Source organism: Protobothrops mucrosquamatus, unplaced genomic scaffold (assembly GCF_001527695.2).
Source record: "Protobothrops mucrosquamatus isolate PMUCROS unplaced genomic scaffold, P.Mucros_1.0 scaffold1445, whole genome shotgun sequence".
Classification (NCBI taxonomy): domain Eukaryota; kingdom Metazoa; phylum Chordata; class Lepidosauria; order Squamata; family Viperidae; genus Protobothrops; species Protobothrops mucrosquamatus.
Window position 1 is genome coordinate 272,271 of NW_015387625.1, and position 27,548 is coordinate 299,818.

Sequence of the window (27,548 nt, forward strand, 5' to 3'; positions counted from 1 at the left end):
TCTGTTATCGTTTTGGCAATTTCAGGAAAAAAAAAAAAGGGCTTCGAAGCCCCCCCCCAACGACCCCCAAAGTTTCAGTTCCTTCCTAGGGTTGAAGTAGAGCACCTTTGGATTAAAAAAATAACATTAATTAAGCTCAACAGATAGACTCCCTATGTTCCAATCTGAAGTTTCCTAATTATTTCATGGCCTTGTTGCCATCACAAAATATTGCATCTGAAGTTAAGGTCAGTCCGTGGACTCTAAACTCTCAGCCGGGGGAGCGTATTTTAACCGAAATGTACCTGAAGGAAAAAGAAGGAATGTTAAATTAGCACGTTTTACAATCCGAATTGTAGGAATCCCAATTCAGATCCGTAGATTTTCAAGATAACTGGGGACACAATACAGGTAATCCTCAACTTGCAACCACAACTGGGAGCAAGGAAGCTGTTAAGCGGGTCGTGCCCAGTTCTACAACTTTTTACTTAAGAGAATCCCCGCAGTCGTTAAGTGAGGCATGCCTTCATTAAGCGAATCCGGCTTCCCCCACTGGAAGATCGCAAGTGGTGATCACATGACCCTGGGAAGCCACACACACACACACACAATCGTAAATACATGCTGGCTGCCAAGCATCCAAATTTCGATCCCAAGACCATGGGGAGGCTACGCTGAGTGGGAGTCACTTCTTTCAGTGCCGCTGCAACTTCAAGCGGCCGCTAAGCAACTGGCCGTAAGTCAAGGACCACAAGCAGAGGTTCACCTTAAGGGCAGCGTTCTCTGAAGGAAGCCGAGACACCTCGGGGGCTACCCTGGCTGCCTTCCCGTCTCGGCCTCCTCAGGCCAAGAGAAACCTTTATCCCTTCAGCTTCTCCCGCACTACAGAACACTCGAAAAACAATTCGTTTTTTATACTCTGCCTTTCTTCTCGTCCTCATAACTTTCTAAAGTAGACAGGGCAGAGGGCGGGGGACTTGCACCCGGGCCTTCTGCACCCCAGCCCGTGTCCTTCACAACCACAGACCGGTGCTTCTACTAGGGCCATTCGGGGACTGGGTCAAACCTGGCCAAGAATGGCAAATTCACATTTGCATTTTCAACAAGGTTTGTTGTCTCTCCTGGTGCCCAGAACCACAGTCCCTGACTGCCTTTGGGGAGGGGCTAACCACCTCCAACAAGCCCCGCCCCTCCTCACCTTGTCGATTGAAATCCATCGGGGGCTGCTTGCAGTCCTGAGCTCGGTGGCCGCTGGCTCCACAGTTGTAGCAGGAGAGGTTCCCAGGCTTCTTGTGTCCCGAGCCCCCGCCGTGGTTCGCCATCCCCTGGGCCTGGTACACCCCTGCAGTGCCGGTCATGAAGCTTTGCATGGGGGGCACCGCAAAGGCGGACTGTCCGCTCATGAGGGAGTCCGGCGTGGGGCCGCCGCTGTACGGAGAGTGGACCATAGGGAAGGCTGAGCTGCTGTTGTACTGCTGGGTGTTGACGTAGCCGTTGCTGCACAGAGGGCTGAAGGGCAGGAAGGGGAACGTAAACATCGACGGCCCTGAAAAGGGGTGCTGGAAGTAGTTTGTGTAGCTCACAGTCATGCCACTGGAGCCGCAGTTCCCGCTGCAGCCGCAGGAACTGCAGACCATGCAGCCAGGCGGCTGCTGCTGGTGGTGGTGATGGTGGTGGTGGTTGTTCTGGTTAGGGACGGGCATGTTCCCCGCGGAGCCGCCCCCGCCATAGAAGCTTGTCTCCGCAGCCGAGGACAGCGTGGGGCTGGAGCTGGGAGGGGGGCAGCTGGGCAGGCTGCCCATGTTGGCGAAGGAGGTGGCGAGGTGGCTGCTGGAAGACGCGGCGGGGTTGCTGTTCGCACAGAAGGTGCTGCTGGGCATGGGGGCCACTGGCATGCCGCTCATGGCAGAAAAGGCCACTTTGGTGTTGGCGGTGTACAGAGCCGTCCGAGGGCTGATTATTGCTGGGGACACGCTGAATTGCATACTGTTGGAGCAGGACGGCTGCCCCGCCAGGGTGGCATCAGTGGGCACAGACGAAGAGACTAGGAGCTTGATGGGGGGACGGGCCATGTGGAAGACCGTGCTTGAGGTGACGGTGGCTGTGGTGCTGGTTTCCACCAGGATGCCCGGCGGCTGGGATGGTTTCGCCACTCGGTCCAGCGCAGGCGCATGGATCAATTTGGATCGTGGTCCGAAATGAATAGAAGGCGCAGAGGAGCCATTTTCAGGGACAGCCGAGAGCACTTGGAGGGGCTGATGCAGGGACGCCGGGATCCGATCCGCCAGGGTGTTTCCAAAGCTCTTCTCCATCTTGACACTATTCTGAGAGGGCCCGGATGAGAACTTTGTCCTCTCCTCTAAAGGTAGAAGCGAGTGCATAGGTGAAGAAAGGAGCTTCAGGTCTGCGTTTCCGCGCTCGGATTTGTGCATAGAGTTTAATATTCGCATCGGAGTGGCTGTCATCTGTCCTGGCAAGGGGTGGTGAGCGGACGGACTAGACCCTGCCTCGTTCTGCACGGGCAAAACCTGAGCGGTGGGCCGGGCCGAGCTGGAGCCGAAGTGATTCAGGATCATGACCGGCTTCTCCTTCTCCGAGGGCTCCGGGTGAATCTCCACACCTGCAAGGCAAACAGGATCAGCTGCAGCACCCTGGCCGAAGGAGGGACAGGGGCTGCCACAGAGTGAACGGGGACGCCCTTACGCCTCTCATTCTCCTCAGCGCTGTCCGAGCTTTCTTCCCGGGGCTGCATCCCCATGGGGCTGGAGGAGGAGCTGGAGGACTCTGAGGAGCTGCCTTCGCGGGGGGTGGTGGAGACCGTCTGATCCACGTCCACGTGCAGTTCTTGAGGGAGGAAAGCAGAAATCCTTATCAGAAACGAGAAGGCGAGGGCTGCGACTAAGGAAGTTGCTTTCTAAAGAAAGGCCTAACCGTGGACGTCACAGATTTAAGCAGAGGGACAAAAGAAGACAAGAGCCCTTTTCGGGATCACTCAGTCTTAGCTTGGTCCCTCAAGAGGCAGATGAGGAAAGGCTCCAGGCGGTACTAATGGGGGAGGCCCACTCATCTGACACGGGGACCTCTTTACCTGTGGCATGGTTCCCACGAATGTTCTGTATGGGGTTGATGTGAGTGGTGGGAGGAACTCTGGCCACCCCAGAGCTCACAGATGGGGAGGGGGCCGGGTTCATGGTCCGCTTCTCTGACTTTTCTCTGCCGTTAAAAAAAGATTGGGAAAACAGTTGAATACAATCATCATCATGTGTCTTCTAGCCAGACCGCAATTTTCAGATACATCCATGGGTCATCCCTTTCCCAACAGCAATTAACAGGTGGTTTTTCTATCAGATCATTTAGAGCTAGTACAGATACAGATCCTTCAGAGGTGGCTCAAATTTGCGATGATCCTGAACAAAAGGTGCTTCTGACAGGTTCTAGTTCTAGAACATTATAGGTATATTATACCCACCATCACACGACTCCAACCCAGTGCATGGTGACTGGCTCACTATTACGACACTGCAGTCCTGTGACCCTGATTTCCAGGGTTCCCTGCTGGCTTCCCACTAAGTCAATGGGGGAGCTGGCAGAAGTCCGAAGTTGCAGTCACATAATGTCCTCACTTGACGATGGCAACTGGACTGTCAGCATCGCCATCAACAAATGCTTTACAACCGTGTTGCTTAGTGACAGCACTGCCTTCATAAGTTAAGGACTACCTATACTGACCATGGGAACATTCTGGAACAGAAATTGAATGACCCCTCCATCTAGGACAGGGATCTGCAACCTTCACAACTTTAAGACTTGTGGAGTTTAGCTCAAATCTCTCCCAGTTCTTTTTTAAGAACATACAATACAATTCTAAGTTGTTGGGAATGATGTCTTAAAAACCAAGTTTCTTTAGAATTAGTTACAAATCACCCTGAGGGGAAACCTGCTTGCGTTTCTGCGGGCCGATACTTACTTTTCCAGTTCCAGCTGGGTCTTGAGTTTCTTCTTTGCTCCCATGGTGAGTGTTTCAAACTTATTAAGATCTTCTTCGGTGAGGCTCAAGAACTTGTGGAGAAAGGCAAATAATCAGCGCGTTTTCTAAACATAAAAGCATTTGTCAAATTGAGAATATTGAGGCAGGCATGATGAATTGGGATACATCCCAATAAAAGAGAGAAAAATATTAAAATGATAAAACTCAGCCTTGCACCGAATTCAATGTACAGCTAAAGATATCCCAAAATACTCAGATTAAAAATCTACTAGAAGATGCACATCAGAGCTGCTCTAGGTTTACGTGACATAATTCACCTCCACCAGAGGGCATCCCAGTATCATTTTTAAACCAGAATAAGATTGTCCTAGCTTTACAACATACCTCTGCAAAGACCTACTACAAAAGCCATTTTAAAAGTGGCATTCCTCTAAATAAAGCCTACACTGGCGCAGCTCTTTCCCAGTTTATTGAGAGATTCTGTTCGCTAGAAATACAATTTGTGAATTGTGAAACTGAATAGGGCAGGGAAAGGGAAAGGGAAAGGAAGGGAAGGTAAAAATAGAAATAGAAAAAACACTACATTCTTCTGGTGAGGCCTGCATCTTACCTTCTCCATTGTCAACTGTTTAAAAACCGGATAGTACTTGTGCAACCGGAGTTTTCGCAGCCAATCTAAAATTCCATTTTGCTCCTGGGCCTGTGGGTTTTGTGAGCTTGGAGTCATTAAAACAGGGGAAGAGTTTTCTACCTGGGTGCGGCTACATGCTAATGTGGGTCCGGCCCCGCCTGAATGAGAGCAGTGGGAGAGGGCAACGGCTGTGGCGGCCGCATGGGGCAGGTGGTGCTGTAGACTGTTCTGTGTGGCCTGGACACCTGCAACCCCACAGATGGGCCTGAAAGAGAGCAGGAAAGCCAAATAGGAATGAATCATTCTCTAGGAAGTAAGGGAACCACAGGTAGTCCTCAAGTTATGACTGTAATCGAGCCCCCACAATTACTGCCATGAGTCATGACAGTCGTAAAGCGGGTGACATGACTGAACCCGATTTTATGACCTTTTTTGCAACGGTTGCCAAAAACGTCATAAAATCAGGTTGTCATGTCACCCGCTTTACGACTGTCACGACTCATGAATGCTGTGGTCGTTAAGCGAACCCATTGCTCACTAAAGGGTGTGGGGATTTTTGCTGAAAACTGGAACAAATGCCAGCAAAAATGAAAATGCCTCAGCAGGGCAGGGAGGGAGCCTTGTAACGTGAGCAAGAGGAAGAACTCGTAGGAATACGAAATATGGAATTCACGAAAACAAGAAGCCTGCCTGGGAATTAACCAAAGCCATTTCCCCTCATTACACAGGAAGTGGAACTACATTTCGGCTTTTCTGTATTACACCTGCTCCCTAAATTCATCTCACCTTCCAGAAGCACCCAGCGTCGTACCCACTTTGTAATGGGAAGAATTGCCGGTACCTAAAAACAAGGACATCACAGTATTTAGAGAGTTGTTATTTGGCTAAATCTTTTTTTATATATACATATATTTTGGGGGAAGGTTGAGGTGGCGCTTGCTCTTTAAACTCACTTGAAATGTGAAATTGTGGGGAGTGACATGAAGTGCTGAAAAATTTCTTGACGTGGTCATTTTTCCAGACATGGGACGGTAATGATGCCAAATACCTGCAAAATTATTGTGGAGTATAATGTTTTCTTAGCTTCAGGCAAAACAAAACTAAGGCAGCAGAGCTGTCAAAAATAACTCATTAGGAAATTACAAATATATGAAGTATTGAAGTCGTGAGACAGCCACGATCCTCCCGGTGTGTGAGTTAAATCTGCCGAGACAATCGATTTAGAATTACAGGTAGACCTTGACTTATGACCATTTGTTTAATGACCGTTACAACAGCGTTGAAAAAAATGACCTATAGCTGATCCTCACACTTGGAACTGTTAAAGAGTGTCGACAGGTGAAGCCAGAATCTCTTAACAACCCATGACTGGCTTAACAGTAAAACTTAGGGACAGAGGTTCCACTCCCGATTGTGGTCATAAACCAAGGACTAGATTAGAATCTTCTTGCCCATTATATTTCTTGTAAGCAAACAACTCTGCTCGCATAATTTAATTAACTGCTTCTACCAACCAAACAGGAGTTTCAACAGTTTTGACTCTGGCTTTCCGCTGATGCCCTATTATTTTTTTAAGCAGACTTGTCTTACCAGATGCAGCTGGCCCTTAAGATTTATTTTTTTCTGCCAAAGTTATTCATTTTTCTCCTTACTCTACCCACACAATACCTCTTTTTAAGTTCTTTGCAAGAGCTTCCTGTTCGTTCCCAAATCTAGTACAAGCTTCTCAAACTGCTAAAAAATCAGAGGCCTCTTTAGATGGGAGCCACACATATGTTGCAGTGGGTTAATTAAATAAATAAAACGCTTCAGAGTGATCGATCCTGTGATTCTCACTTGTCTGGCTCTTATCAGCTTCAATCATCTCAAAGCCTTCTTGTTTCCTGAAATAACCCACTTTTTTTTTCCTCTTTCCATCTGAGGTTGTCCCTCCAAGCTGTTTTTCTTACTTTTATTCCTTCTTCAAAGCTTGCTTTATCTGGGAAACTTCTCAAATAACCCTAGAGTGCATGTATTTTTGTAATTTCGCCAAAGCAATTGCAATTAAAACAATGGTAGGCCTCTCAAAGGAAAGACCTATTAAACCTGATCCTGTGCAGTGCTAATTAGGAAGATGGATCTGGGCCCGAAATTATGCACTTCCAAGGAACCAATTCCCCCCCCCCCAGGTGCCCCAAAGGGACTGCATGAATTCCTACTGAGTAGAATTGTGTGAGGACTCTGCAGTACAGAATAACAGAACCAGGCACTGCTAATGAAAGCAGGGTGTGAGAGACAGAAGATAGATGGGCCATATGAGAATCTGAGCAGGGTTTCATAATCTGTGCTAAGAAACTATACTAAATAACTGCAACCAAAGCAAGGGATGAAGCTATGGCAGGGGTGTCAAACTCAATTTCACTGAGGGCCACATCAGCATTGCGGTTGCCCTTGGGGGGCCGGGTGGGTGTGGCCAGAGTGGGTGCAGCCTACTGGGTGGGCGTGGATGGAGTGGGTGCGGCCTACTGGGTGGGCGTGGACAGTTCTACATCATTTGCGTCAAGGATGCCTGTGGGGGCCTGGGCAGGAGTGGGACAGATCTGAGGGTCTCTGGCAGAAGGGGGTGGGAATGGGGCAAGTGCCAAGATGGCCACCACAAAATTGTACATTGGCTCCTGGCTGGCCTGGGCAGGGCCAAGGCAGCGGGGGCCGTTCCCTCACTGTTTCCAGGATGGCTTCGTGGGCCACATGAAACCACTTCGCGGGCCGCATCCGGCCCCCGGGCCTTGTGTTGACATGTCTGAGCTATGGCAACTAACTGTGGTTATTAAATAAGAGTTATTACTTTATTAGTTACATTCATTAACCGAACAATAAAACAATGAGTTATTACTTTATTAGATAGTTACATTCATTAACCGAACAATAAAATAATAACTGAAAGTCACACACCCGCACACACACAAATTTCAGAAACAAGTTCAAAGTATACCTAAGGTCTGATTCCAAGTCCATATGGCTTCTTTCTAAGTAAAATGAATCTGGACCAGCTAGAAAAGGAATGAATTTCTCCAAATTTTCTTCTGGACACAACTGACCTAACTAAGAAAGATAATGTTGGTTTTGATTATTGGCATTGTACTTTATTGCTTTCAGCTGCTGCTCAGAATCGAGCAGCACATGAATTGATTACTTAAAATATTCAGTATGAAACTGATATTTAGCATGCAAAAAGTACTCTTACTCTATTTAAAAAAAAAACAGCTGTGCAAGATACACTATGTATACATGCTTCCAAATGTACCTTAAAAACACCAGTTGTACAAAACCATTTTACCTTTGAAATGAAATCAGTCACTTCGGCAGAAGACTTTGTTACCACTGTCACTGAGGAATCAGACCACAAGACCTAAGGAAATGAAAAAAAACAAACCTTGGTCACCTTAATCGTTCTCAGAATGGACGGATGGATGGATGGGCCATGTACCATGGGGCAATTCTGCCTGCATTTCTGAAGGTTAATGGTCCATGTTTCCCCCAAAGTGGACTTAAACCAGGGGTCCTCAACCGTGGCAACTTTAAAACTTGTGGACTTCAACTCCCAGAATTCCTCAGCCAGCAAAACTGGCTGAGGAATTCTGGGAATTGAAGTCCACAAGTCTTAAAGTTGCCAAGGTTGAGGACCCCTGACAAACAATTCCACTGGCGTGATGCTTTATCCCAACACCGCATGAAGCAAACCCGGCTTGGGTTTATTAATCTGCAGCTGCTTTTCTGCACAAAATACATTCCATGTGGAATGTTCATTCTAAAAACCTTGCAATGGCCAGGCCTCTCACATGAGCGCTGTAAAAATTAGCCTACCAGCAAGTTTTAATGATAATGTCCTTGTTTTCTTCATCAATTTGTATAGTACTGTAATCAAAAGACTGTGGGCAAGATATTGTCCTTTGTTGCTCTCTTGTATATATTTACACCTGATGCAAGATCAGAGCGACAGAACTATTCTTCAAATAAATAAAGTGTGCTTTAGAAGTATATTTGATCTTGTACTAGTAAGACAGGCAATATTGGTATTCCTCGACTTACAACTATTAGTTTAGTGCCGGTTCAAAGTTATAACTGCTCTGAAAAACGTGAGGTACGACCCGTCCCCACTTACAGCTGCTGCAGCATCCCCAGGGTCACAGGATCAACATTTAGGCACTTGGTAACTGGCAAGTGTTTATGGCAGCGCCGCATCCTGGGCTCATGTGATTGCAATCTGTAACCTTTCCAGCCATCTTCTGGTAAGCAAAGTCGAAACCAGATATGCTTCATGACTGTGTGATTCACTTAACAACCGCAGCGATTTGCTTAACAACCATGGCAAAAAAAGGTCATAAAATCAGGCATGACTCACTTAAAATAACTGCCTTGCTTAGCAGTGGAAATTCTGGTCCCAGAATTGTGAATGTTACGTTGAGGACTTATATTGCAATTGTCCTTTTCAAAGCTCGGGCAAGGGCATCTGGTCCAGACTCCTCTCAGGAGATGACACAATCTCCTGAGCTAGGAGGGTTTGTAAGAGAGGATGGACCAAACCCCCTAAATCTGTATCCTCTTCTTCCTGCAGGTTCAACCAGCTATCTGAGAGCATCTTGTGGAAGTCCATAGAAGCTGAGCAATTAACTGAACTAACGTGTGCTTATAATACAAGACACACAAACCCAGTGTGTGTTTTGCACGTATTCTAGAGGCTTTGCGGACAGGTGGGGAAATACTGCCACTATCCTTTTTAAAAACAAGCAGGGATGCGATGAGCAGGAAGTTTCCACACGGCATTAACCACCAAATGCATGCGTTTTTCCAGCCCCGAGGATACTGCCAAAAGCACTGATGGGAGGAAAGAGTTTCAAAATACATTACGCAATTCAGGAATTTCCTTTTTCCAGCCCTTGCTTAACTTAAACTAAGAAACAGAAATGGGCAGGCAGCGTCTATTCTTCCTGGGGCTTTGTTGATTTCTTTTGCTTCTCATGGCTCTCTCTCTCTCTCTCTCTCTTTCCCTCTCTCTCTCTCTCTCTCTCTCTCTCTCTCACACACACACACACACACAGATGAAGCCTGCGAGGGGAAGAACAGCGTTCCTGGATGCGTTCATTTACGTGACTCTTTGCTTGCTTTTCTTCCACATATTTGCAAGGAAGAAAAGTGCCATCAAAATCCGATCAGAACTCCATGGTTAGGATAACGTCTCCAGGAATGGCATGCTGAAACATTGACCTCCTTGCTGGCCTCTCGGTTTGCTGTTGGCTTTCCTGATATTCATGTTATTTATGTGGGCTTCTGAAGTCAGGAAGTTCTGCATAGGTTTCCTCCTGCAAGTCTGCCACCGGAGGATTTACAGCCTGCTCTCAATGGCAAACCAAACAAGAACAGGAGCAGCTTTTTCACGGAAGCCCATTTCTTTAGACTGAGTTAAAGTTCAGATTGTACACCTTTCCTTATTTATAGACTACAGAGGGCAGTTGGCACATGTCATGTCCTCAGGCTAGATTCTCAGGGGATGGAATTTATAGTCTAAAATATCAAAATAAGATCATAGGAATTATGGTACTTTCCCTATCCTGTGAATGGAGCTGAATTATGATATTGTACTATTTTTAGATTTAGATATTCAAAATCTTCCATTTTTTTCTTCTCACTACCTTTTGTACGATTAACCTCAAGGCACAAAATATATACCCAACAACTTTAAGGAGATATTATTTAATAGGAGGGCACAATGACTGTATCACTGCTTTATCACGGTTACTTTATCACCGCTTATGGCGTAAGAGCTGCACGTTAACTTTCCCCTTGTATGTAATTATAAGCTGACTATTTCCTACAACATGAAGTGGTAAATGTCCAAGACACATACTTTTGGAATCAGAAGTAATGTAAAATTGAATATAATATGTTTTGAGGGCAAACTATGCTCCACATCTTGTTCCCTTCATCTCTCTTGTATTTCCATGTAAATCTTTGATACTCACCTCAAAAGAATATTCAACAATCCTATCATTCTTCTTGTGTGATAATCCCTTTAATTCCACCTTTTCAACGCTCACTGTTAAAAAAAGAAATACATGTTACCTATGGAAGAGCCACAGGCCTACTTTCTTTGTTTCAGAAGCAGAGAGGGCTGTAGACATCTGCAATTACTTCTACCGGTCCACATATGGATGGCAAATTCCATCCAAGATGCCTGGATGCTTTTTGTTGATGCCACACAGGAATGAAGTACAAGCAAGCCAATGTCATGGAACCAAGGTGTCCATGGAGATTCTCCATCATCCGGGTCATGGTTGTCCCAAAGGAACTTTTTCCAAAAGACAACTGGACTTGCCTGGTTTTTTTCCTCTGAAAAGGAAAAAAGCTTCTTGGATGAGAAGCAAAACGTTTTCAAAGGAAAAAAAAAACCCAAGACAGTCCATGTACCTTTTGGAAAAAGCACTTTTGTGACAGGTTCACCCAATGTTTGAATTTGAATGGCAATTTCTAGCTTCAAAAACCAAGATGGCTCCTTATACCATACAAAACATGAAACAATGCATTTGTTAATTGTACTGCCAGCCCTCCTTTTCTGCTGCTTTGGGGAAGAAGACCCAACCAGCAGACCAGATTAGCAAGGGAGCTAAGATCTCACAGGTCCCCTGCTGCCCCCAGCCCTGATAATAAAGCCGGGTCTGGAGGGAGTTCAGGAAAATGAGAGATGGAACTGACCTCACTTGGGGTGGGGTGGGATGGAGGATGTTCCATAAGGCGGGTGCCATGGCAGAGAAGGCAGACCTCCTTGGGCCTGCCAACTTAATTCCTTAACAGATGGGACCTGCAGCATGCCTTTTGCCAGATCTGATGGGCTAAAAAAAATTTTAGGCAGGCAACACACGCATGCCAAAGTCAGTGTCTTAAAGGTTTTTAACGTACATAAAATGCTCATCTTTGAAACAAGAGTTGACCGATTATCTCCTAGAGTAAAAATTTTTAACATTTGTTGGATAACATGCCAGCAGATAAAAAGAACATGTTTAAAAATACCCATGTGTGTAATCTGAATATTAATCTCTCTTGGAAAAGCTAACATTGTTTAAAAGCACTTTTCTTAACTAACATTCCTGTTATGTTCTTTCTCACTTGTCTCAAAACACATTTTCTCCCTATGTGGTAAATTAACAATTTTAAATGTTTAAAGTTCCTGTTTATTCTATCTTTCTGCAGGAAAGTCATATGAACTGAATCCAATTGAAACATCTGGATTAACCAGTTGGATTAATGCTTACATTTGTGTCATAATTAAATGTTCTTAATGTTATTTTTCATCTTTTAATTCATAGGATGTAGTTTCCACCTAAAACTTTATCAGAAATTGAACTAATAGGAAAACAGATCATGCCACCAGTAAGCAAATGCTCAATCGTTATTTAGATAATCACATCACAAGCACGCTAATACCAAGAAAGAACTGAATAGTTTTAAAAGAATACAGAAGAATTGTTTGATTGACTGAACCTTAAAATAACTGCTTGAGGAACAGAGAAGTATATCCATATTACTAACTTTGCACTAGCTAGCCCTGAAAGAGTCACATGGTTTTATTAGCAATTAGACACAAGAGCACAGAAAGACTATAGATTTTAATAGGAAAATAGGATAGTATTCTCTAATATTTAAACTTGTTTTATACCTAGTCTTTATATGGATCCCACCATAAAATGTGAGAAACAGAAATTTAGCAGTTGCATTTCTTTCTTCTTTCTCTCTGGTTTTACACCAGGAAGATGCCAGAGAGACCTACACAAGGATGGCAATGCTAACATATCCAGTTACTACCTTTCTGCTACAAATGCAACCACAGATATGAAACACACATTAGAAACCCATTAAACCCCACTCATGTGGACAACATATGGAACGTTCCGTTCCAATTTACAGTACTAATACTTAATTTCCTGTCTGATTCTGCAAATTCATTCCTTTTCATTTTCAGACTGTGAATAACTTTTTCATGTATTTCCAAAAGCAGGTTCAAGATTAAAAGATCTTGGGTTTCTTTTATTATACTTGGTTTCCTTTCAATATTAAAAAAAAAGTTAAAATCAAAACAAAATATGAATTCAGTGACTAGACAAGTAGTGAAGTCAGCATCTTAAGATAACCACAATGCCCATTAAGTATATTGGGAATTATGAGAAAAACATATAACTGCTATTTTAAAAACATGAGTAATCTCTGGGACAGGAAACTAAAACTCAGATGAACATTATTTTTGCACAAATAGCCGGACTTCAATTTATTATACTCTCCGTTAAAAACATGACATTCTTAAACATGTTCTCTAGATAACTGTTTATACTGTTTCATGTATATAGATATATCAAAAACCACAAATATTTTTCAACAAAAAATATCCCATCGACCTAGAACTAAGAGTAGCATATGTCTTTCAATCTTCAAGGAAAAAAATGAGTGTATATACACTTCATTGTAAACTAGGTCTACAATAGGATATAATCTGCAAGTTTACATCCTCTACATCAGAGGTCCCCAACCTTTTGGGCACCAGGGACCGGTTCCATGGAGAAAGGTTTTTCCGCGGACCGGAGGGTGGGTGGTTTTGTGTGTTGCCTGCATCCCACGGATGGGCCTTTGCGGAGCAGTTGCTGGCATACTGCGGCCCGGTACCGGTCCACGGACTGGGGGTTGGGGACCCCTGCTCTACATGAACTACATAAACAATAATAGGTACTGTGTCTTTTTTTAAATTAATCACTTAATCAAATAATATTCTTAGGATGGCTTGATCTCAATATATTTGAATTTCTGTAATAATGCTTGACATAACTTATCAAGTTAGTTTGAGCTAGCTATGATATCTGCACCACAATTCCATTCTATGGGGTCACACTTAGGACACATATCAAAGCGTTAGGCAATCATTTACTGTATGTATTGGTTTCACAATGAATACCTATGGATTAGAAAGGCCCTAGAGCAGAGGTGTCCAACCTTGGCAACTTTACGACCTGTGGACTTCAACTTCCAGAATTCCCCAGCCAATTCTGGAAGTTGAGGTCCACAAGTCTTAAAGTTGCCACGGTTGATACCAGCCCTAGAGGATATCAATACTGTAATATAATTACAGAAACATACACACATCCCACATACAATAACAGAAAAAAACAGACGTATTAACACACACACACACCCAAAAAAAGCTTGGCAACAATTGTAATAGCTGGAGGAGCAAGTGACTGGGCAACCTTCTGCAGATTAATTGCACCAAATCAAAGCACTGAGTCACCACGTTACCAAACACCGGATCCCAGTAAGCTCCAATGAAAGTTTCCTGTGAATTCTGCAGAAATGAATATTTTTATCCCCTTCAAAGGAGAGTGTAAGGACTTTGCATCTTAAGAAGACAGAACTCTTGGAATATTTCTTCCAACAGGCATCTTTATTAAGATAAAATGGTTGCAGGCGTTCTAGACAGGACCTGGGGCCCAAGCCCTACGGTTCAAGGTTTTAAGGGGTTCCCAACAGCCCCACCCCACCCCACCCCACCCCACCATCCTTCCAGGGACAATCCCAGGCGTTACATTTCCAGGTGGAAGGGAGACTTCATGGAGGAGTAGATGAAAGCTGATGGCCCCATTGTTATGATTAGTCCTTTTGGTGGTATCCACATTCAGTCCCTTTGAAGTTGTACCGAAGGAAGTGAGGGCCATAAAACCCCTTTGTTCACCCCCCTTCCCCTTCATCATATGACAGAATCCAGAGAGGGCAGAAATGGGATTTTCCATAGTCGATAACTAGAGATGAAATATAATTGGATTCTGACAGAGCGTGAGAGTGGGCCGTTTGCACCTGTACCACTTTCAAAAGCAACTAAACTCCTCAGTCAGCTGAAGCAGAGGAGGAAGGAGCTGAGTGTGCCCTGAGCTGACTAAGGTGTCTCCATCCAGGAGCTGCAGGACCTGTCTCACCCTCTTCTATACTGGCAAGCCAACTCCTGCCCAAGCTTGGCTTTTACCCCTATTATTCCAGACAATGTCACAAGAGCTTGCAGAATAATAACGCCAGCAGTCAAGAGCAACTTCCTTGTGGTCTAGGGTAGGTTAAGAACTGGCTGCCTAACATCTTTGTCATTTTCGACCTGTCATTTTCTCTTATTTCACCCAGGCATCAAATGTCTGTCTCTGAACAGCTCACAATTGTAATGCATGCTAACTCTTTATTTTGGCATTACTGTGTTGTTACTTTGGTCTGTGACGGTCAATGAAGATTGACAGGTAAGCCTTAAAGAAGATGCGGGAGATCAGATGACAGGCCGGCACAATATTATGCACAAACAAGGACGATGCCTCAAGTGGTAATCTTTTCAAAATTCAGAAACAAAATGTGTAGGTGCCACAATATCAAAACTGTGAAAAAGTAGGGATTTCATGTATTTCAAATGAACATGGATTTCTTTATGAAGGATTTCAACTCCTAAATCACTTCTGCGAAGTATTTAACCTACTGCTGAAAACTTCTTTTTTCTCCCTGAATATTCCTCTTTTAGCCAATTCTACACTGTACACATTAATTTGAATCTTAATAGCAACAAACCCCCTCACTCCCCAACTACCAATCATATGCATAGGGGACGGGGCAGAATTTATACTCAAAAGAGCTTTGATAAGTAAAAGCAGAACTAAACAACCAATATTTCTTAGGGGTTAATTGCAATAAAGTCCGTATTTCTGTTTGTGGGCAAACAATGGCCTGAAATAATGAGCCACCATCTCCTTCCGTCTAAAAGCATGACTGCTTCCATGTCTCAAGATAATTCACATCCCCCATCATGCACTGATGCTTTACTTTGAGAAAGCCACTGGATGCGACTGGTAGCACCTCCTCCAATAACCTGAAAAGGCAGTCACGGTCAGAAGCAAAATGAACACAGTAGCTTGGCCTGGTGGTATCCTTCCACAGATGGTACACATTTTGTGGAACTGACCCGCGTCAAAATATAACACAACTACTCCTAATAAACGGCTTGCAAGAAGAAATTATTTAATTGGTAGCCTTATCCAATCACAATCTGAAAATCGTAAATAGTTCAACAGAGTCATAGCGGGATTCTTACAAGCAGTCTTTGTGACCATACCACTTTCCTTTCAGCTGGGCATCAAAATAATGTAATTTCATCAGCACCGTCCCTTCAACTTATTGTTAAAAATAGCATAAGCATGATACACTAATGAAATGGATATGCTCAATGCAATGAGGTAATGCAATAAATCAATGGTCTTTCCTAAGAGGTGTAACACAAGCAGTAGTAGAGAAAAACAGCTCTGTCTTCTCTGCTTGTTTTTTCTTCTTCCTTTTCTTTTCTCTTCAGAAAAAAAACAAAATGCTGTTTCAGAGTCTAGTCTTGCTGCTGGCCACATGACCGTACAAAATATCTTCGGGCAACATGGCTCCCTCAGCCAACAAATGGAGATGAGCACCATGACCTACAGTCGGACACGGCTGGACAGGGGAAACCTTTGCCTTTAACATTGCAGGACTATGATTATCCTGTGTTCATCGAGTTGCAATCAAATCAACCACAGTTTGGCATGACATCCAAATCCAGTCTTGGGAATCTATAAACCCAAGAACTACTTCTCACGCTGTACTGCACTTTCTTATAGATGCACACTAAATAAAAAGACTTTGGATCTCCTTTAAGTTTAAATGCATGCTCAGGTAGTCCTTGGCCTATAACAGTTCATTTAGTGACTGTTTGAAGTTACAACAACAGTGCAAAAAGTGATTTATGACTGTTTTTCACATGACCGTTGTAGCATCCCCACAATCACGAGATCGAAATTCAGATACTTGGCAACTGACTCATATTTATGATGGCTGCAGTATCCCGGAGTCGTGTGGCCATATTTTGCAACCTCCTGACAAGCCAAATCAATGGGGAAGCCAGATTCACTTAACAACCATGTTACTAACTTAACTGCAGTGATTCACTTAACAACTGTGACAAGAAATGTCATAACGGGGTAAAATTCACTTAATAAGGGTTTTGCTTAACAACAAAAAAATTGGGGCTCAATTGTGGTTGTAAGTCGGGGACTACCTGCGTCTTCATTGGAATATGGATATAACCTTAAAGTAGTCTCAATCCTTCCAAAGCAGAAACAAATGTCCTTTTCCCATCATAAATAAGTTTTAATTTGTCCTGTTTTGGAAATTACTGCTTGTATGTTATTCTTAGGAAATCCAGTAAGTTTTGTTTTCAATATTTTAGAATAAATGCTAATGGGGAAATAGATGAGGCTTCTTCTCTACACAGCGTTAACACTGGTGAAATATTTTATCAGACAGAAAATAATATAGGCTGCCTTAAATAAAATCTCAGGTTTCTTTATCGCCCTGATGAGAACACAGCTACACATTGGAAATGTCATTTGAGTTTTACACAATGAGATAGTCATAAGGGTGCTTCCATACGGATTTGCCATTTCATTAAACTATTGTAAGAGCTTATGGAGTGCAGAGTTCATTTCAACATCTGGTTTAACGTATTTTATCCCACACTATGCTTTTGGAAAATATGCTGTGGTCAAGACATCTGGTAAAGTTCTAAAGAGGCATGCTGCACAGAGAATGAAATATGACTTTCTATCCTGCTTGTTTGTACAAGAGCCAAGAATAAATAATTGTGATCTTTTCATTTAAGGGGCATTGTTTTCAGGGAAACTAAATAATGTAAGGTTGAAATGTCCATACTTTATCAAAAACTGAATTAGATTTTATATACCATCCTAGAAGCAAGATCTAAGTAAACTATAACAGTGAAGATTCTTTAGATTGTTTGAGCAAGACTGTGTTTTGTGTTTTGCACATGATCAACAGGTCTGAAGAGTTTCCAATATTTTTGGATGTTACTTCAGTATTCCAGATAAATCTCAGAACATCAACACACAATAAACTTCCTGGTCATAAGCAATGAACTTTCAGATTATTTGTTTCCAAATGTGATTTAGGAAGCCTTAGATTCATATATCTCACTAGCAGAAAAAAAAATAGTATACTTTATTGTCTGTTTCTACAGTAAAACCAAGCATGGTTTTCTATTATGGATGACTGCTTTATCTGCTATATGAATCCTTTTATTTGATTTATTTAATTGTTTATATGAAATATTCTTATCTGTAGGTTCCAAAATATTCTTAGGTACAGCTTCAAAGCAGCATTTGTAGTCTACCGTGCCAGACTGAATTCTAATATCTCTCAATGCCTTTTTAAAGTCCAAGCAATAGATGAATCAATATCGTAACAAAAGGACTACAGCAAAGAAATCTCATTTAAGCACTGAAAATTCAACATTAACGGGGCTATGCATTGCATGAGTTACAGCAACAAATCTAACTGTTTGCCGTTCAAGTACTTTCTTGTGGAGTGGTATAACTGTAGCAGGTAGTACAGCTTGGCAGTAAGGCTACTCAAAGAAGACAGATTCTTCCATGGCCATGAGAATTATCTTCTGAAGGCAAATGGGGAAATGAGTGAAACTCTGAGGGTAATAAATTACTCCCATCCATTAAACAGAATCTTCCTGTTCAAAACTGATAGAGAACAAACTGTTCCTTAGTCTTAGAGTGACCTATCATTGTTTTGCAATATTAAAAACGGGTTTCCTTTATCAATTTATAAGCAATGTTTAAGCAGTCAGACTATTTTCCCCCATACACAAATAGGAATATTTGGCAAAACGTTGGGATGTACCTTTGGAGTGCTTCCCTGAAGGCCTTTTAGGCAATGACTCCTCAATGGAATGTGCTGATGTGTGGAGTGCATTCTCTAAACTGTTACCCACCACATGGTTTATGGGGGTCTCGGATCGCGGAGTGACCTAGGTAAGAGAAAAAGTACAAGAAACCAACCGTCAATTTGGCTTACGTGAGTTAAAAATATTCTTAAAGTCCAGTTATTTCTAAAGCAAAGTTATTTTCAACTTGCTATCTTTTAGAAAGCATCTTCAGGCCCCAGAATCTAATTACAGAAGGTTAATGCTCATATTTCTGTTATACCTATGTTAATTTGCTTTCTATGAAAAATAATTCTCAAAGCAAAAAAATCTGCTGTGTGTCTCAGACACGTTCCTGAGGTAGCGTCACATTTCATTTTGTTTGAAAAGACTTAATAAATCTTGCCCTAGTCTCAGACTTCACTAATCAAATAATTACAGTGACTCACTTTTAGCAAATACATGGACCAAAAAAGCACCAAGTACTTCCAAGTGCCGCACTTAAGATACCAACTATTATTCTACTTACCTATCTACTTAGCTATCTAAGAACGGCTTCTGCTGAGTCAATAGCCTCAGATACACTGTGTGAATTTTCTCAGCAGGAAATGCAACAAGTGTTCTTTACAGCAGGACACAATTTCTGTAACTCAATATGTTCCAAATACTTTTACCACATGGATTGTTTTTTTTAAAATAGACCACTGGCAAAAGGGGTCCCCTACACATCACTTCCCCTGTAAGAGAGCCAGACAGCCCATGATAGTCAGATCCTAGGTGACCTAATCTGCTTGAAAATTGGCCTCAGGTTGCTGTTCACCATCTAAGCCGTCTTGCCAGCTCCTCCTGGCCAAGATCAACCGCCTTCCACACGGTATCCAGCATATCGTTTTCTCCCATTCCTGAGCCGAGGGGCACATGCACAGAGCTGCATCTGGCCATTCACCATTGCTATACTATAATGCCCAGGGCAAACCATTTATTTCCAATACATATCTGACCCTATTGCCAATCTAAACAAATTGTTTTTTAATACCATCCAAGCTTTTATCTTTCTACAAAATATACTTGCAATGGCTAAGTGAAAGTGAAAACAAACTTTATTCTAAATGATTCACGTGTCCATCAACCATGCAGAAATAGGAATTTATAATCTGGTAGATCAGGGCTTTTCAACCTTTTCACCCATTGTACCACTTTTAGGATATGGCAATATCTGAGCACCACCAGTCGCCTAGCAAGGTGTCAAAAACTTCATGACCAAAAAAAAAAAAAAAAAGGAAAAAAGTGATAAAGTACAGGTAATCCTCGACTTACAACAGTTCGCTTAGTGACTGTTCGAAGTTACAATGGCACTGAAAAAAGTGCCCCCCCCAAGGCACAGCTGAGCAAGACACCTGCCTGCCCGCCCAGCGGTGCTCTCATTCCCCTCCCCCATTACCACTTTTCTAGGATGGCCGCGTACCACCTGCCAGGTGCCATTGTACCACAGGTGGTACCCGTACCACTGGTTGAAAAGCCCTGTGGTAGATGGCAGGAATTCTAACGGTTTTTTAACATTCAATAAAAGAAGGAGAGTATGAGATTTGCTGTCAATGTAACTTATGCTACAAGGTTATTTGCAGTAAGAATAGTTGTGCTGGGCACAAAAAATGTATCATATCAAGGATTATACATAATAATGCACCCTGCAATCAGTTTATTTCAATTCCATATAACACTAATGCCTCTCTGTGGAATTGTAAATAAACCTAATTAGATTTAGACCCTGGTTTTACAAACTAATCAAATCAGTTATGACAGTGTTTCTCAAACTTGGCAACTTTAAAGATGTGTGGACTTCAACATTGTAACCGGTAGCCATGATATAGCACTCTACCAAACCTAGGAAGCTAAAGACAAAAGAGGAAAACCTATGATGAGTTAGTGAGGGAGAACACTTACCAAATGTATCAACTCAGCCTGTTTTCGCCTAATATCCCAAACTTGATCTGATTCACCCTTTTTTCTTTTGAGAGTTTCAAGTTTGGGATTCGTTAATAATGTGATAACGTTATCAAATTAAGCATGTTCCGCATGCAACCTTTTCTTTGAATTAGCCTATTTTTCCTCAAGTCCTAACATGCATTTTTCTTTTTCTATTAACATTGCAAACTTTTAATTGTCAAAGTTATCAGGAAAGATACTTTCACAAACTGTTAAATTCAGCTCTTGACAATGAGTATATGAGCAAACTTTAAATTTGTTCCATAGCAAACACTAACAAGTAGGTGATCTCTGCGTGCCTTTACGTTAACGCAGCTTGGAAAATTAATGCCATCTTTTTAGATTATTATGATTCAGGATGACTCTCATAAAGATCTTTAAAACCAGAAATGAATACTAATATTAAAAAAAATGTAGCACAAAATCCCACTGAATACTTTTTATTCAATCAGGAGTTAATTGGTGTGTGAATACATTAGATTTTGTTTTACACAATACCTACAGGGATACACAGCATTTTTCATCTCAGTGTATTTTCTGGCTACTCCTGCAAGTCCCAGCTCTGATTCAAAATGCTTGAATTTGGCAAAGCATGAAGTATAAATTAGACTTACTTTGTTAATCCCCAAAGTTAGATTGTTATAGAAACACATGAAGCTAGATGGAGATGCTTACAAATGACATTAAACAAGTATTCAATCAAGAATTTATATTTAACAGTATTTGAAGTATTGTTAGCTGATTCAGTTGCTTATGTAAATTGATACTTAATCCTGTGTTTTTGTTTGAGAAATGAAACATTGCCTATGGTATTAAGTTTTGAGAAGTAAACCAACTGAGTTTATTCTTTGGAACACAGGATTGTAACAAAAATCTCCTCGCACTGGGTTCTGTTTGATGAAATACATAACGTAGAATGTATTAACAGTAGCAACAGAATTAACCCACTCTTACTAGATCAGTGTTCCCCAATTTAATCATGATCCAAGTGCACTGTTCTTTATTCCAACACTGGAGGTTTTTAAGAAGAGATTGGAAACCATTTGTTTGAAATGGTATAGGGTTTCCTGCCTGAGCAGGGGGTTGGACTAGAAGACCTTCAAGGTTCCTTCCAACTGTTTTTCTTATATCCTCAATTTGCACCGCGGGGGGGGGGGGGAATCCACATCTGTATGGAAGCAAGATTGTGAAGAGTGGGTTCAAATTTGTATAGTCCAAATGCGGTATAGTCTTAAGAGCATTTGCAGTGCTTATATTGAACTTCAGGAGACCACAATGAGAAGAGCAACATGCTTGCCTCAAGCCACTTCTGAGGAATTAAACCACTGTACAAGTTCCTTCCTTCTTGAACTATATCTCTGCATCAGCAAATTTAAAAGCATTCATCTCTGCTTACTGATTCCAGTTATTATGAAACACTGAACTCTAATATGAGCCAAAAACATATAAAATAAAAAAGATACTGAAAGTTTCACATTGAGGACATTTAAAATACACACACTACTGAAGGAAATTAACTTTAGCAGGTCCACATTGCATACTTCCAATGGATTACGACAAGTTGTGAAATAGTTTTAAACAATTGTCACTGATGATGGCCAAAACATCTGTCCAGTCTCAATTCCTGGTCACTAAAACTGTTTCACAAAACCAGGCTGCTTTTTATAAAATAAACAAAAGCCTCTTCTCCCAGCTGTATTAATGGGAGAAAAAAAACCAATTTAACTCCTGGGGCCAACATTTATATTACAATCCCTAGGCCCGACAGGCTGGACAGCTACATAGCTTAGGGAAATCTGTATCTTCTTCCAAAGATTGGAGAAGCAACTTTTGACTGAAAGATGCCCCTTTCCAAAGGGAAAGGAAGTGGGAAGAGGCAGTGGTGGTGAAGACTGTTATAGACACAAAAGAGGGGACAGAGAGTAGAACCCTGGACACACGGTCCATCTCCTCTATCTCCAGCCCCCTTAACCACGGTCTGCTTCCCTTCCATCCCCCTTAACTATGGCCTTTGTCCCTTCCAGCCCCTCCAGCTCCCTTAACCATGATCTGCTTCCTTTCCAGCCCCCTTAACCACGGTCTGCATCCCCTCGGGCCCCCTTGTCCCTTCCCATGGGCCTCCCAAGCCCGACACCCACCTTGTGGCACCCAGGGCAGGTGGCCCCCCCGCCGGCCCCCCCGGCGGGGGCGCTGACGGGGGGTCCCTTGGCGGTGCAGGCCAGGAGGCTCTGGATCTTGGTGAGCTCCTGCCTCAGCACCTGCTTCTGGTGGAAGCTGAAGGCCGGGTGGTTGGAGGCCATGGTGAAGAGGAGCAGGAACTCATCGCCGGTGCGGCCCTCGTTGAGCTGCAGCCCGTAGTTGTGGATGACCGAGTCGAGGTGCGTGAGGGTGCGGAAGAGCACGCCGGCCGCCTCGCGGTGCGACGAGCCCAGCAGCGCCAGCGAGACCAGCAGCTTGCTGCGCACCACCTCGTCCGTCAGGTTGGTCAGGCTGCCCAGGTCGGCCGCGTTGTTGGCCTTGATCTCCGAGTCGCGCAGCGAGTGGTAGTCCTTGCGCGCCAGGTCCTCCAGGCAGGCGCCCAGGAAGCGCAGCTCCAGCGGGATGCAGAGGTCCAGCAGGCCGCACAGGAACTCCACCCGCTGCGGGGACGGCAGCTCCGAGAACCAGCGGTAGACGCTCTCGCGCTGCAGCCGCGGGCAGCGCTTCTCCACCATGCTGCCCCGCGCCGGCCCGCCAGCCAGCCGGCCCGCGAGCGCCCAGCTCAGCCGGGCAGAGCCGCGGGGTCGCCCGGGCAGGGCCCGAGGGGCGGGGCCTCAGCAGCCCCTCGGGGGAGCGAGCGAGCGAGCGAGCGGGGGGGCTGGGCCCGTCTGAGGGGGGCGGGGGGCGCCTGAAGCCTCCTCGGGCCTCCCCGGCGCGCTTCGCGGCTCTCCTCAGGAGGCGACTCCTCCTTCCCGCCGCCGCCGCCGCCTCGGCCCGGGGGCTCCCTCCATCCCTTGGCCGCCGAGGGGAAGAAGGCCAGGCGGCAGCACCTCACCCTCGCCGCGCCCGCCGCGCTCGCCTGCTCGCCTTGGCTCTCCGGGGATGCACCGCCTCCGCTGCCCGCTCGCCCGCCCGGCGCGCGACAAATAATCCCGCGACAGGAGGCGACGCTGCCGGGCGGTGCTTTTCCCCCGCTGCCGTTATACGTGGGAGGGATTCCGCGGGCGGAGGGATCCGATCCGGCGCAGAGGGTGAGGAGGCACGGCCGGCAAGAGAGGAGCGGGAGGCCGGATCTTCCTCACCTCGCCCACGCCCCTCTCTCGCTCTCGGGCGCGTCACGATTGGCCCGCGTTCCCCTCCGAGGCCCGCCCCTTCATGCCGGCCTCCCTCTCACCACCCACCTAACGGGACTCCGCCGGGCGGCCGCCGCTGTCACTCACGGCTCGCCCCCAGGCCCCGCCCTTCGGCGGGTCGCGATTGGCTCTGGCGAGGCCAAAGAGGTGTGGCCGGGAGAGGGCTGTTTCTGCGCGTGTTTCGGGCGCGTGCTAACTTGCGCTGTCTGACAGGAGGGGGCGGGGGCTCGCCGGTCCATCGCTGACCGATGGGGCGGGGCTTGGGTAACCTAGCAACAGGGAGAGGAACGGCTCCAGAGAGTGAAGAGAGATGGGAAGGAGGGGGGGGGTAATAAAAGCTCGGGTTGCCTAGCAACCGGGTCATTAGCACGGAGGGACCCAGGAAACGGCCTGAGGACGGGAGATTCCCTCATGGCCAAGAAGGCTCCCCCCGCCCTCCCCAATCACCAGCGACCCTCTGGGGCCAGATAGGCCTACCTCGCAGGGTTGTTGTGAAGGCAGAAACGGAACGCTATATTGTATCCAAGGAAGTTACACTGGGTCAACCATGTGGAGAGAAGACGGGAGGAATAACAGAAACTGATCTATTAATACAAATAAATACATAAATCAGTAAACAGCCCGAGGGTGGGAGGCTCCTGTGTGGCCTTGAAGACCCCTCTCCTTCAGCCAGCGATCCAGACTGGCCCACCCGGCAGGGTTGTCGTAGCCCAGGGAATGTATTAGTCTTTTCCACTTCGACCATGTGAAGGAGGGAAGATGGACACAATCGATAAATACAAATCAATGGAAGCCATAAATGCCTCCCAGGCCCCCAAGAAAGCCGAAGGGACCCCTGCCAACTCCTCCCAAAAGGACCACAGTGACCGAGACAGCTGAGTGCTTGACCACCTAGGAGAAAGTCCTAGGTTTGAACTTGGCACCCTATAAAGAAGAGGCACTGTCGGGGGGGGGCAGCCACCAAGCCCTGGACCCCCCCTTGCTTTGAGGAGGGGCTGCTCCAACTTGAAGGCTTCTGCATTTTTTCCCTGGAGAAACCCACCTGGGGACTGACTTCTGGAGGGCCCACGATCCAGCCGTTTGTGGAAACCCACCTTCGGATTGAGTGGCAATCTTAACCTAAATGGAGGATTCTGCCATCCTGTGTGAACCCAGACTTCACGTTCCAGGTATTCCGCAGTTTCTGACTAGTTGCTTTCCTTTCTAATTCTTTGCTCTATCTTCTTCTTCTTGTGCCATATCCGTTATCGGACGTTGGCGATCATGTTGGCGATCCTGTTTTTATCAGCAGCCGCACGAAAAAGTGCTGCTGAGTTATGTCCAAACCAGTCCCTTAGATTTTGAAGCCACGATGTTCTTCTTCTGCCTGGACCTCATTTGCCTTCAGTCTTTCCCTGGAGGATTAAATGGAGTATGCCGTATTTTTCTGGGTGTCGCATCCCATGTCCGAAGTATTCTAACTTTAGTTTTTTAATTGTTTTGGTGATTTCCCTGGGCTTTCCCAGGCGGCTTATCACCTCCTCATTTCTGATTTTGTCAACCCAGCTTATACGGAACAGCCGCCTGTAAATCCACATTTCAAATGCTTCTAGTCTCTTCATGTGGCCTTCTGTCAGAGACCAACTCTCTACTCCATAGAGCAGGATAGAAAAAATATAGCATCTGACAAGCCTGATTTTCAGTCTTAGGCTTGTCTTCTCTATAGTTATCCAAATAGGTGAGATCAGTCTTTGTCATCCCTGGCGAGTTTAAGATGGGTGGACTTCAAGTCCCAGAATTCCCTAGGAAATTCTAGGAGTTGAAGTCTACCCATCTTTAAATTCGCCAAGGTTGAGAAACACAGGATAAGAATCAAGAGAGATCTAATATTTACAGGTAGTCCTTGACTTACAACCATAATTAAACCCATCATTTCTGTTGCTAAGCGACGCATTAAGTGAATTTGCCCCATTAAGTGAATTTTGCCCCAGTTGTTAAGTGAATCACCACAGTCACCATACCATGGTTGTTAAGTGAATCTGGCTTTCCCCAATGACTTTGCTTGTCAGCAGGTCACAGAAGGGGATTGCGTGACCCCGGGACACGGCGACTGTCAAAAACATGAGTCAGTGGCCAAATGTCTGAATTTTGATCACGTGACCATGGGGATGCTGCACCGGTCATAAGTGTGAAAATTGGTCATGTCACTTTTTTCAGTGTCGTAACTTTGAACAGTCACTAAGTGAACTGTTGCAAGTTGAGGACCACCTGTATTTTAGCTGAATAATTTCCTGCCTGCTTCTGGATGTGGCTCGATATTGCTATATTTTGGGATCATTTTCTCCTTCTATCAAGTGAAAGACGATGGATTGTTTCTTTTTAACAGTGAAATGAAATCCCGCATTCATGAGAATGCTTATCTTTTCAGATAATCTCATCTGCCTGGTGACTGCATAGGGACAAATATGCTTTAAATCAGTTTAACACAGATTGGTACTGAGTTCACACATTCCACTAAATCCCAGCCTGGTGAATAAACTGCTGTTGAGCGTTTCTTCCACCAATGGTCTCTAAAACAAACCAAGCATAGTTCAGTAGGTGGATTAAAAGGAAGAATGCCGTTGCTTACACATGCTCTGCATGTTTGGGCTTTTATAGGAAAAAGAGTAATAAAAATTGATTAGAGCTAATTGATAATCTGCGAGCTGCAGTTCCAAATCAGACCCGATGTTGGCTGAGGACGTCTGCTTGCTGTCTTCCTCTTTGGCTACTGTGGAAAACAGGATGCCGAATAAGAGAGATTTAGTTTAGTCTTGGCCAGGCACTTGCATTTTATTATCTTAGATGCCATTAATATAATAAACAAGGTTGTGGTACATCGACGTATGGTGGGTGTCCTCTAGTGGCTATTTCCGTGATAACATTATGCTACAGTACAAATCTTCCTTTCCTTGTCCATGAATAAGTTGGTAGAAAAAACAAAAAATATGCCCGTACTTGGAAGAAAAAGATAGAGAAGCAAACAAGGCTTAAACAGAACAAAAATAATACAGTCATGTTGGCAGATGCAGCAAAATAGCTAACATATATGAACATGGCTGAGATTGAGATGTAGCCGTAAAAAATACAATGAATGAAACCATCATACATCTAACTTGGTTGTACAAATCTTCATTTAGACTCTACTATTTCAGATTGGCAACCTGTGATTATTGGATAAAAATAATGAGACATTGCTGATTACTTAGGTGTGAATTAAGTATCTGAACATTTCAGTTATAAAAACCTGGTGGGACAATTCAGTCATTGCCTTCTGAAAATAACTGATACGGTGCAGCCTACAAACCACATCTGTGCCCTGCATTCACACACCACAATATGGTCAAACCAAGCAACTCACATTCTAGTTTTGGGGACTGTTAAGGATTGTGATGGTTTTGAACAGATACTCAGACTTTGCAGCTTGTGTGGTTTTAAAAAGTACACATCCACTGACAGACGTGACAGCTCCAAGCTGGGATTTAGCCCCCATCACTTGTCAGTAGCCGGATGGCTTCAGATTTCAGCCAGATTTTGTGCATGGGTGATGACGTCATTTAGTATAAAGGAATAAAACTACTCGTGAGGCCACCATCTTGTCAAATACCATCTCATGTCTCAGCAAGTCACCAAATGGAACAAGGAACATTCAGTCTGGTTACTGCCACCTTTATATCTAGCAATGCCACATTCCCTTCTTTGGTCTCCCACGTGCCTTTTTCAGGGGGGGGGGCACACTGCCAATAGCACCAATAGACCAAGAAGGTATTTATAACTCTGGGACTAACCCAATGGGCTGCTGCCAGGGAAACGGGGATG

At 44.4% G+C, this 27,548-nt stretch overlaps 1 protein-coding gene across 1 annotated transcript; it reads right to left on the reverse strand.

Annotated features, from left to right (window-relative positions):
• Positions 1 to 182: 182 nt before the first annotated feature.
• ZCCHC14 (zinc finger CCHC-type containing 14) lies at positions 183 to 22,694 on the reverse strand. Its single transcript, XM_015822015.1, has 13 exons — positions 22,518 to 22,694; positions 18,372 to 18,498; positions 10,598 to 10,671; positions 7,915 to 7,986; positions 7,570 to 7,679; positions 5,552 to 5,646; positions 5,385 to 5,439; positions 4,578 to 4,863; positions 3,947 to 4,038; positions 3,068 to 3,192; positions 2,683 to 2,823; positions 1,178 to 2,599; positions 183 to 284 (listed from the first exon to the last, which is right to left on the reverse strand). The coding sequence occupies exons 1-13, from the start codon at positions 22,677 to 22,679 to the stop codon at positions 229 to 231; spliced, it is 2,817 nt and encodes a 938-aa protein (XP_015677501.1). The 5' UTR covers positions 22,680 to 22,694; the 3' UTR covers positions 183 to 228.
• Positions 22,695 to 27,548: the final 4,854 nt, after the last annotated feature.